Here is a 12,553-nt window from a genome sequence, read left to right as displayed (position 1 = left end):
TTACTTGTACACACACATACTGAAACATAATGAAATCTCCTTCTTAGCTGCAATTTCTTGCACCTAAGCAGCTAATGAGTTAGACACGCTTCAATCTCTTCGGGTCACTTTTCTAAATTGACATTCTTATTATAAATGCCAATTGCCTTCTGGCATGATGGTAAGTAGTGAGCCAGATACTTGTGTAATGTCAAGATAGTTGAAACTTACTTTTCGGGAGGCATTTCTAGTGCCTAGAGTTCCAAAATTGAGTCATGATGGCTGTTGTGTGAACCAGCTAGCAACATAAAATGGTGGCATGGCTTGGTCGCTTGATCTGGCTTTGTCCAGCTCCACAATGGCAACGGTGATTTAAACTAGCCTGTGGTTGATGCTAGTGGACATACCACTTTGCAACTGTTTTACGACACTTTCAGAATAAAATACTAAGACTGTTTCTTGATAGAAAGTGTCAGTGGTGTAGACCCTGAGAAGAGTTTATTACTTTAAAACTGCCACTTTATCTTTTTATCTTTCCTTCTTATCTATTCTTCCCTTTCCCCAAGTACAGTCAAATCACGTTACTACGAACCCCACATTACCGAATTTCTCAAATTTACAAAAAATTTAAAAATCCCTGCCTGATTGCCTATATGTTCAATCTAAAAATATTTCAGAACTACGTATTTCAATACAGCACATATTTCAAATTAACGCAAGTAATTTATTTTCCCCTTTATAACTGACGAACATCAGTATTACAAATTTGGCTAAAAGTAACAGCGCCACAACTCTCGCGCGAAACAAACCGCGAGCGCAGTAGCTATCATCATCACCATGTCGAGTGCCAACCGCTTCCCCACAAACTTCACCACGAATTTCATCACAAAGCTGTGACGAAGTTCGCACGACATCCAACGATGAATGCAGCTAGCGACAGCGCGAAGAAGAAGCGAAAGCAATTTTGGTGCAGGACAAATTAACCGATTGCAGGAAATCGATGCACGGGAAAAGTACATCGACGTGTGCAGACAGTGTTGCATTGCCCCGTCGACCGTGGTGAACATTTTGAAAGACCGAGACAAGATTGTGAAGCTTCACCGGGAGTCGCAACTCGCGCCTATGAGGAAACGGCTGCGACTGGGAAACATTCAAAATGTGGACCAAGCTGTTCTCCCGTGGTTCAAATATGCCAGACTGCAAAATGTTCCCACGTCTAACCCAATATTCCAAAAAAAGCCTGCAAATTTGCCAATGCATTTGAAATAACTGGGTTCGATGACAGTGCGGGTTGGCTTTTTCGTTTCCGCCAAAAGAACGGAAAACTTGGCAGGTAGTCTCGGGCGAGGAAAAGACTGCTGACAGAGAAGGCGCAGATTCCTGGTGAAATTATTATTTTCTAAAGGTGGCTGAATAGTACTCTCAAAACTATATTTTCAACGCGGATGAGACCACATGTTTTTATCAGCTCGTGCCAGACCGGACGATGCACATCAAAGGGCAGCAGTGCAAAGGAGGGAAGAAGTCGCATCATCGCGTGACAGTCCTTCTCTGCTGCGATGGAACAGGCATGAATAAAATTAAGCCACTCATCATCGGCAAGTACGCGAAACCTCGCTGCATGAAAAACATCATGTCGGTACCGTACGACTACTGCGCCAACAAGCAAGTCTGGATGACCAGAGAACTCTTTTTCGAGTGGCTCACCAAATTCGACAACCAAATGAGAAGGAATGATCGAAGAATTCTACTGGTTGTTGAAACTGCTCTGCTTCCATTGCGAATGTTAGCTTGAAGCCCGTTTGCTTGGAGTTTCTGCCGCCAAACAACACGTCCTAGCTGCAACCCCTAGACCAGGGCATTATAGAAAGTGTGAAGGCAGAATTTCGTAAGCGCCTTGTGCAGCAGTTGATTATTAACTTCTGTCTAAAGCAGCTGATTGCAATCAATATTTGTCAGGCAGCGAAAATGCTCACGGGAGCTCGGTGGAATTTGAAGGCGTCCACTATTAGCAACTGCTGGCGAAAAGCAGGGCTTGTCAAAGCGCCTGTGCAGCTTGAAGATGACCTGGAGGTGACTGACAACAACCTAAAAGACCTGTGGACCGAGTTTGCGGAACTGCTGCCCCCCGTCTCTTCCTTCAACGACTACATGGAGAGCAACAGCACAGCACTAACGGCAGCGGACCTGACATTGAGGAGATTGTTAACTGCATTCGTGATGTCTCCAGTGACGATGACGACCCGAAGGAAGACGACTGTGGGTCACCGAATACAAAAGATGAGATCGTGTCGAACATGGATGTTTTAGTGCACATGAACAAAGTCCGCACGTTCATCGCTCGGTGCCCGTACCCGATGATGTACCCGACAAGGTATTACACAAAGTGAAAAATGTAGACACATTCTTAATCGGTCGTGTGTGCTGCACGCACAAGAAGAAAATCACTGATTTCTTCAAATAAAGCAGCTTTGAAGTGAGTGAAACATTTTTATTTGAGAGTATGCTTGTCTGTACACATGTCTATTGCCAAGGTACGTCACTTCCATTCCTAGGTTTGACCACTAACTTATAACCGCAATTTTTTCATTACAAAGACATTTCAAAATAACGAATGATTTTTGGCGGTCCCACGTGATTTGTTATATCGAGATTTGACTTTATATGGTAGCCAACTTGGCACATCCAACTTTAGAAGGGGTGCAAGATTGGGCATGCTGGCAAAACAAACTTAAGAAAAAGAAATGACACCAGAGGGGAGCAGATACTGTAATTACTCGCATATGATCGCACTTTTTTGTCATAAAAAAATTGACACAAATTCAGGGGTGCGATCATTATGCGGGTTAAATTTCCCACGAAAAGAAACATTTTCTTTTTTCATCCAGCATTTGCTTTGGGATGACAAGCAGGCGGCTGCCGCTGTCAGTAAGGGACCCCAAAACGAAAATGGCGGCCGGTGGAGCAAGGCAAACGCACCGAACGCGATTATTTTTCTTGTCATGAGCACATTACGTGCATTGAAGCAGTTTCTTGTTGTTAATATCGCCAAGTTTGGGACAATAACGTAGCCATGTCCACTTTGAGGGGACAGAAACAGAGATGGGTGCGCTTAGCTGTTAGTGACATAGAAACACGTGGCGGGCATGCTGCAGAAACTGCTACATTTGTCTTCACTGCTATCCTAATACAGCACGTTTCCGCTAAGGGTGGGCGAATATCTTAGCTGCGTTACAAGCGTCGGAGTATGAAGAGGGCACACTTCCAACATATAAGTGTAAACGTGGCCACTATCGTTGCCACTCGTTGTTTGTTGCATGCCTACCAGTGCAGACAAGAAGAATCGAAAGGCGCCCTTTATGTTGTTGTCCTTGACCAAAATGATTATGAAGCCTACAAATAATAAAGCCAAGGCAAGTTTGGTTGTAGCTTTTTTTTTTTTCATGGAAGTGCGGAAAGTGATGAAAGGAATGAAATGGGGCATCTACTTAAGAATGTTGGGTGCGTGCAAACCGCTTGGTATGTCTTCAAGAGTCGTTCGTGTAGCATTCAACACATGGTAAGCACAATCATCATTAGCTAGACTTGGCACACGACATATCGCTGCGACAAGTTCAGGGTGCGATCATTACACAGGAAAGAAAAAACAAAAACGAATTTTGATGACAAAATTCAGGGGTGCGATCATTACGCGAGTGCAATCATTATGCGAGTAAATACGGTAGTTGGGCTAGTTGGTTGAAATGCATACTGAAAAAGTTTACGTGGAAACACGATGACAAGTAAAACAACGACGAGCAAGAACGAGCGCTAACTCACAGTTGAAGTTTATTCCAAACACATGCACGATTGTTTTATTTTTTGTTTTATATTTATTCGTGCATGTGTTTGTAATGAACTTCAGTTGTGAGTTAGCGCTCGTCCTTGTTTTTTCTCCGCTTGTCCTCGTGTCTCCCTGCAAACTTTTTCAGTAGACACTAGAGGGGACAGAAGAGAGAACAGAGTGCTGACTTGCAACAGTTTATTTTCTTTTCAGAAAGCATCTCTCTCTCTCTCTCTCTCTCTATATATATATATATATATATATATATATATATATATATATATATATATATATATATATATTCAGCATGAAAAGGGAGACTACTGTATTTATCCATATAAGGTCTGCGCTTTCTTTAGTTATATTTCTTTCGGTCCTCACTTGAGGCAGGCTTATGGAAACTCAATGAAACCTCGAACTTCACTCAGACTGCTATGCAAAGTAACGCAACTACTGGTAGCCAACTATGAACACATTTACAGCCACTGACTTATTTCTGTGACAGGGACAATGTGCAACAATGAAGACATTTGGACAGTCAGGAAAAATGAATTGCGAGATAGATTTCTTTGCTTTTTAAAGTGCCAGCAGAGTGGAAATTTCATTTACAGACTTTTCCTCAGTGTTCCTCAAGACCAACACTTTTCCTCAAGACCAACATAAATGTGAAGGTGCTCACCTTTGACAGTTGAGACAATAGTACGGTGGAATTTTTGGTTTGCGGGAACTGCCTTCTCGATCTCAGCCCACGGTCGATCATGAGAAGGTGTGGCCTGAAGCAGTGTTGCAATAGCTTTTGTCAAAATCTCTTCAGTCAAAACGAAAATAAACAACGGCGTAGTTATACCACACAGGTTCGTACAATAATTACTAGAGCAAGCTCTGGTGGTAGTGTCTATGGGAGCTACAAGCATGGTGCTTCACCAAGTGTGAGAATTATGGTTAGTACTACATGGGTTTGCCTAAACTTCATCCTTCTGGCTTTAAACGGTTTCGTGACTTCGTAAACTGACTATTTTCAACAAAGTGCTCTGTTATAAATGAATAATGAAGCATAAATAAAATTGTGCGATGGCGGGTTTAGAACAGAGAACCCCCTAGCACAAAAACAAATTATTTAAACAATTATGCACTGAATGCATATGTGGAGAAGCAGCATAGAACACCTTCAAGCTTAAATTCCCAGCGGGCAAGACCGTGCTTCAAGACGTTTGGTGCATTTCGATTTACCAACCTCAACTATATAAACCTTTGCAATTAGTAATCATTACACATGTTCACAGAGTCTTATTGCCTTCTGCATTTAGAAAAGTATGAATTGCTTTGAAATAATTGCAGACAAAGTGTAGTAAACAAAGACACTAGATTCTCTGAAGCCACAAGCACGAAGATCAGACCAATTCATGTAGCACTAAGCATCATCTCTAGGGCACCTGAACGATTGCAGCAACAGAGTTCCCTCTAATAATTTTTGTAGGAAACTCTATGGTCTATACCACCCAAAACATAGGAAACTGTTAAAGGGGTCCTGAGCCATCCCTCGGGTTTGGTGAAAAAAACACAGTTCACAAATACCATACGCTGCTGTAAACATCTCAGCCAAATTTTGCAGTCGTGCATGGTGCGTGGAGCATGCAAGCGGAGCCTGAGGTCGCCTTTTTCTCAAACACTCTCTTTTCAACACAAGCCTGCTCCTCACTTTTTACTGGACACTTTATCTCGTAATATAGCAGATTCCTATATGCACCTGCTATTGGCCAATAGCTGGCATCAACCAAGGAGGATGTTTGGATCAGTGCACTTCTTTCTGTCATTGTGTATATTTACTGATGCAGTTTAATAGATAGGCTGAAGTAAGCAAAAATCTGCTTTAGAATTTCTATAGTAATTTCTATACTTCCAGAAGAAGCCAACAATCGTTTGCTCACACTCAGCCACAGCCGACCGCGCAGAATTAAACTTTGGCCAGCCTGCTTATCGGTGTTGTAGCCATTGAGACTCACTAATTTTCACTTATTTTGAACACTTAACTAGCCTTGAACCATGCAAAACTTAGGAACAGACAACACAGGTGCTTGCCAGCACGCGCTCATCTTGGCCGCTCCTGGTCAGATGCCTTGGTGGACTTCGCTTCTTACTGAGATATTGATAGTGCTTCAAAATGCATAAGTTGGATGTGGCTACCATCCAACAGTGAAGAGGGTGCAGGAGAAGACTAGTCCACACCATTCAGCACAGCCAGACTGCAGCACATGAGCACAAGTGCACACTCAAGCCCTGTCGTGCACAAAGCAAACGTTGTGCATCAGCACTACAGTTGCACATAGCTGCGGTCTGCTATGTAGCATAGATAGATACTGCGACCGCTGCAGGGTGCCGAGAAGAGTCCACTGGCTAAGCACACTCGCTGAGGACAAATGCGTTTGGCACGTCGTAGGTGTCAAAATCGGAAGTAGTGCCGCTTACTTTAACATCCACAATCAAATTTGAAATGCATGCCATGGCGACATTCAGCAGACAGAGAATTGCGGGGACGCCCCACTCCGCCGTAGCCTTCACAGTGCAAGTAATTGAAGAAGGAGCGGAAGCACCATGAATGGGATCATACGCGACCTTTCATTGCAAGTAACTCTGCTTCTACTGAATGCAAAGTACCTTTTACAGCAAAGTATTTCTGAAATAGCCTATTTTACCTTCAAATGCATTTCTCGACTTCGATAACAATGGCTCAGGGCCCCTTTTACAAAGTTGTTTGGAGCCCCTTTAAGGCCGCTTTTTATGGCGTAAGAAATGGGGAAAAATATTAAGAAAGAATGAGACAGGAAAAATATGTGCAATTTCCTGTCCTGCTGTCACTTGTTATCATTTCGCACCTTTTACACCCTTACAAGTGTGAGCTGACGAGCCCAGAAACAATTGAAGAAAGCTGCTTTCCGCAGTTACAAGTCCCGCGCCAAGAGCAAACTACCCATTAAGTACAATCACAACTTTTCTGTCCAAACCCACGGTCGATGTGCAAATTCCCTGATCAGGCAGCTGCTGAACAAGTTTGGATATTTGTCGTTTTTATAAGGACCCTACAGGAAGGCCCAGTCAGGATTCTGGTTGTACTATATGATGATGGCACCGCATTGAGTCAGGGTTATGAGCTGTGCAAGCTATTTAGTATGACAATATTGTACGCTAACACTCTGCCTATCTCTGCTTTACCTTGCAATGTTATTTATGACAATCCTGTCTACATCTCTTCCCTGATTTCATTTTTTTTACATTGACATTCCAAACGTATCTCATCTATCTCGACTGCTGACCAGTTACCATTCTCATTAGCTTTGAACCCCAATGCCTTTGTAAGGCTGTAATGCCAGAGGTTGTACAGTGCCATCCAGACAGTATTCACGGGAATAATTTTTTTAAAGGGTTTAGGAATAGCTGAGATAGAAACAAATAAGAGTTTTGTGAGGCACTGGTGCAGGGAGGTGAGCTGCCCTGCCCACAGTGGGCACATTCCTCCCAGGCCTTTTTAGGGTTAAGGGACTGCGTGGCATTCACGCCAAGACCCCGCCTTTCCTTTGTTTTTTTTCTCGCTGTCTCTTCTTTTTCTATCATTGCATGGTGCATTTTCGGAGGCAGTTTTGTGCACTCGATGTTTCACATGAAGTACCCACATTGCACATTATCTGCAATCTGCTGGCTATTTGGGCCCTGCAGTCATGAGGCATGGAAAAAATAATTATGGAGTTTTATGTGCCAAAACCATGATCTGATTATGAGGCACGCCGTAGTGGAGGACTCTGGATTAATTTTGACCGGAGGACTCTGGATTAATTTTGACCACCTGGCATTCTTTAATGTGCACCTAAATCTAATTACACTGGTGTTTTTACATTTCACCCCCGTCGAAATGAGGCATGGAAGGCAACAGCTGTCTTTCCTAGCAGATGGAGTGCCTCTCCCGAGAAGAGCTAAACAAGGCACAGGCTCAAAGAAGGATGGAGACAATGTCATTAAGAGAGGTCAAACAAGCAATATCTCAGATTGGAGCCAAAATTTTTCTGTGCAAGTCTCCTGGTCAAAATGTTGGTTCCACCCTGAAGCATCCTGTGTTCAGCCACAGCTGATCACTTTTAATGGCAAATGTGTTATATACAAGACAGAATTCAATATGCAATCTACATCATGCTAACAAGTCAGCAACTACAGAATTCATGTTGCTGAACCAAATGCACTAACCTCAATTTATTTATTTCTCAGTTTCAGTAACCCATCAGCAATCCCATGTGGAACTTAGTCCCGATGCACACCACCGCCACGTACACACAATATAATGCCAGATGCAGTAAATGTATACACTGATATCTAAACTGCTCTTACTACAAAGAGCTTAACTCATGCAAGAGGCCCGTGTGAACACCACAAATTATATTTAACTAATGAACGGTACACCACAGACACATGAATACATTCTGTATGTACCCATCTTTCTCCCCCCGAGCGCCACACACAAGCACCCAATTTACACGCTTGTAACTTGCAGCTGATTCGATGTTGTGTTTAAATTTGTAAAACCTGCATTATTTTTACAGATTTTCTATAGACCTAACCTTTCTAGCTGCCATTAGAGCAATTATATTTTTTTCTTCTGAACTTATTTTTTCCAGACTGCTTATTTGTATTGTAATTCCCCACCATGGTTGAAAAATTGGTAAAAACCCATTGTTTATGTCCTAGGCCATTAAACATTTTTGTATAAGTGTCAAAACTGAGAAAGTTACAATGGCAGAGAGTCAACAAGAAAACTACCCAAGTGCCAGCATGCAGGGTTACGTCTACTCACTACAGTACTTGGTGCCCTTTGGCCAATTCTGGTCCTTACGCTAATAAACTCCGATCATCATCTAATCAATACTCTCAACACTTTAACTACCCTTAATTTCTTCATACAATCTGATCTTACTTTAATTGTACCACCTGCTTTTTGGTAAATCCCCCAAGGTGGGTATGTGCCACGTGAAGGAAACAGTCATCATCACTACACAGTAACTGTTCCTCCTACCCAAACAGTGCATTTCTTTTTGTACTGAACCACACCCTGTATGTACGCTCCTCAGCAATGAAATAAATGTCTTCTGCAATAGCATGGGAATGCACTTCTTTGGAATGTGGCCAATGCATCCTTACCTCTTTATGCTTGGGTGAGTGCAAATGGCGAAACATTTCGTTCATTGTTGGCACCACCACATTGCACTGCTGGCACCAATGGTCTCGTGGGTCCTCATACACAAACTTGATGCCAGCCGTGTCCGGGCTTTCGGCAGCCAAAGCCTGTCAGAGCCACATCCATCCGGTGATAGTTGCCAACATAGTGTTGCAAAAAAAAACTCAATTGAGTCTCTGGAGTCAGTTCGAGTAGTACACAACACTGTGGCCAACATATGCTTTCTAGGTTTCCTGACGCCATTTAAAAGCCAACAGCAACAAAATTTCAGACCGCATAAAAAGCTTAGTATCACATTGTGTAGGTATAGAGCAGGCCTTCAAGCTTGAGTTTCATGTTTAAAATACGAGCGGATGCATCGCAAAAAAAAAAAAAAAAAAACGCGCAAGAATAGTTATCCAAAATCAGGCGGCACTTGCGGTGCACTGTAAATCATGAAGACAATGCAGTGAAATTTGCGTCGTATCTACTAACCGCCATGTGCACAATTCGTTTGCTTGGACACTACTTAAACACTGTTAACAAGACAATTAGCAGCTCTGCAGCTTTGTCAAGAATGCTTCAATAATATTAATTTTTTTTAAATTATAGGGTTTTATGTGCCAAAACCACTTTCTGATTATGAGGCACGCCGTAGTAGAGGACTCCGGCAATTTCGACCACCTGGGGTTCTTTAACGTGCACCTAAATCTAAGTACATGGGCGTTTTCGCATTTCGCCCCCATTGAAATGCGGCTGTTGTGGCCGGGATTCGATCCCGCAACCTTGTGCTCAGCAGCCCAACACCATAGCCACTGAGCAACCACGTCGGGTGCTTCAATAATATATATACTACCCTTGGGTAACCAAGTTAGCCAAGGTGAATATTCGTTGCACTTGGCCTGTAAGGCACATTGCATACAGATGCATAAACTGTGCGTTTGTTTCCACACTTGCAAGGTTGCAAAAGTTTGGCTTATATTAGCTTTTGTACAACAACCTGTTTCATCAGCACCTCTAGTGTTTTCTAAAGATTACCTAGTTAAAGAAGGCTGTCACAGCACTAAGAAAAGCTTAAACCAATGAGGCATCTGAAATTTTTTTTGATGACTGCTTTGCCCACACCGGACAAGTGCAAAGAATTCCATTTTCTCCCTTCTAGTGCAAAAGAGTGCAGCAAAACAAAGAGGATGAGACTGTTATTTTGTTCCTCATGAGTCCACTTTCAGCCACTACATTGATTTGTACATGTCCATGTACCGGTTGCAAAAAATTAGGTTCCTATATATATATCTTGGTACAGAAAGGCAAGCATAATAAACATGGCTACAAGAAGGAGGACGACAACACAGAGTGTCTTGCATTATCCTCATTCTTGTATCCATGTTTTGCATGCTTGTCTTTTAGTACCATGAATTCCTCCCAACTTGCACAGATTTCTGTCATTTAATATTCCTGTTAATGTTTGATATTTCTGTTTGTCAGACTTGTGTGGGTACAGTTATCTTTCTTTTATAAAGAGGTGATACCTGAAAGGTTTCACAGGGTCACAACACTGACAAAAGGAAAAAAAGAAATAAAGATAGCAATAAAAGAAAAAGCACCAGTAATCCTTTGAAAAACTACAAAAAGAGATGCGCAGTTTCCGGTATGCCCATGCACTTTCATGCACACGCAGTGCCCCATTACTTTATCATTTCTAAAGGAAAGCACAGCGCTAAAAGCTTCATATGATTCAAGCGTTCAATGGAATTCTGTTTGGTTAGGTAAGAGTATCCAAAACGACAAGTTGGATCATTCAACAAAGCAATGCAAGCAAATTGAACTTGGGGCTTAAAAATAAATGTCCCTGCTTATAGAGACAACCCAATCACGTCAAATGCATAATTTATTTAAAATTGTTCAGAGAATCAACTTAGCAGCACAAGAAGCTTGAATTTTGTGCCATCAGATACTGCCTGTGGTCGGATACCATTCCATGCCTTTCCTTTCTGTGGCTTAGTATAACAATAAGAAACAAATACACAAATAACAGAACAGAAAAGGCATGTGAATGAGGACATATCAAATGGATTTACATAGGCATTTTTTTTTTAGAATTGTGGCACAGCAATAGACAAAGGATGACAGAACATGAACAGCCACATCAGTGTGCACACTGTAGAACACTGTGTCACCAAAAAATAATCGTTAAGCATGCCAGTAAAGACTCATGTTTAACTCTTTCCATACCGCGCCCACTGGGCATCGTTAGCTCACTAAAGATGATTTGAAACACCGCTTTCAAGACCTTCGACGTCGCTCACAGAACACACTGTGCTGCCGTACATGAAGGAGGAGAACTATATTTTTGTTTTCTAAGCAATTCGCTTTTTTCCTGACAGGAGTTCATTTTTGAATGCACTCTGCAGTTTTGCAATCGTCACAGTAGAAAGGAAAAATGGCCACCTCCGGGAGCGGCATGCACGCTTCAAAAGTTCGCAGATCTCGCGATTGTACACATACGCTTCATGCACACAATGAATGTGTGCATGAAGCATATATGTAAAGTGTAAATATATCATTTACTTTATGTAATTGTATGTTTTAAAGTATAGGTTTTGATAAACTGGTTTTGTAATCATTTTTTGGAATACAGGACTCCACTAACCTTTGGCTACCAAGTCCTGACCCAGCACATTCTTTGTACAAGTTCACGATAAGGATGACAAATGAATGAATTAATGAGTTGCCCATCTGTGCCTATGCCAATGGCAAGTTTCCCCTCCTATGCAACATATAAGTTTTCTCGCCTTACTGCCATGAATTATAACCTACCATTGAAGACAGTTTCACAAACGAAGAAACACTCAAACAACAAGGAGTTCACTGGTTGAATGAGCTCACCTCTTCCTCCTGCTGCTTCTTGTAGGCAATTGCCTCTATCTTGACACGTTGCGAGACCTTGAAGATCTTTCGAGACACCTCTTCCATGTTGCTGTTCACCTCCATCACCTGCTTCTTGACATCTTCGTACATGCTGCTGCTCTCCAGCAACAAGGGATCCCTGTGGCCGTCCCTTCAACAGAGCACCAACAAACCACGACCCCCACGAAACTGTAGCCAGGCTATGCACCCTGCCAGCAGCTGTCAGGCACTTTCAGGGTGAACTCTGAGGCAGCAACGGTAAAATGCAACTACGAAAATGTCCGAATATATTAAGGCAGCAGTTATTTCAGAGCTCGTCCTGTCCCATGTTAAAGCTCAATTTGACTACAGACTCGGAGACAGCATTCGTCAAGTCACATGCGACATTTCTTAGGTCGGACTGGAGAAGCATTCCGAGTCATTCCAGTGATGTCGTGGCACAGTGTAACACAGAATGCCAGACAAATGAATGAAAAGAAAGGCTAGTTCATAGATCAAATTGCCTATTTCATGATCAAGCAGGTGTGTTGCCACCTCAAGTACTCTAAAAAAGTTACAGCCACAGATGTTGAAAGATTTCAGAATCAAGAAAACTGCCCTTTGTGTTTGCACTACAGTCACAATCATTCTTTTATTGTAATGTCTGC

The 12,553-nt window shown here is 42.3% G+C and overlaps 1 protein-coding gene across 2 annotated transcripts in view; it reads right to left on the bottom strand.

The window, feature by feature from the left end:
• LOC126545145 (uncharacterized) overlaps window positions 1-12,553 on the bottom strand; it is an 87,022-nt gene that overhangs the window by 41,508 nt on the left and 32,961 nt on the right. For both annotated transcript variants that reach the window (XM_050192875.3, XM_050192883.3), the window contains exons 6-8: window positions 11,886-12,057; window positions 8,984-9,127; window positions 4,482-4,575 (exon numbers count right to left, since the gene is read on the bottom strand). In XM_050192875.3, the coding sequence (XP_050048832.1) occupies window positions 4,482-4,575; window positions 8,984-9,127; window positions 11,886-12,057 (410 nt within the window). The remainder of the gene's footprint in view (window positions 1-4,481; window positions 4,576-8,983; window positions 9,128-11,885; window positions 12,058-12,553) is intronic.

This window comes from Dermacentor andersoni, chromosome 10 (assembly GCF_023375885.2).
Source record: "Dermacentor andersoni chromosome 10, qqDerAnde1_hic_scaffold, whole genome shotgun sequence".
NCBI lineage: Eukaryota > Metazoa > Arthropoda > Arachnida > Ixodida > Ixodidae > Dermacentor > Dermacentor andersoni.
This window is presented reverse-complemented; position numbering and strand designations above follow the sequence as displayed.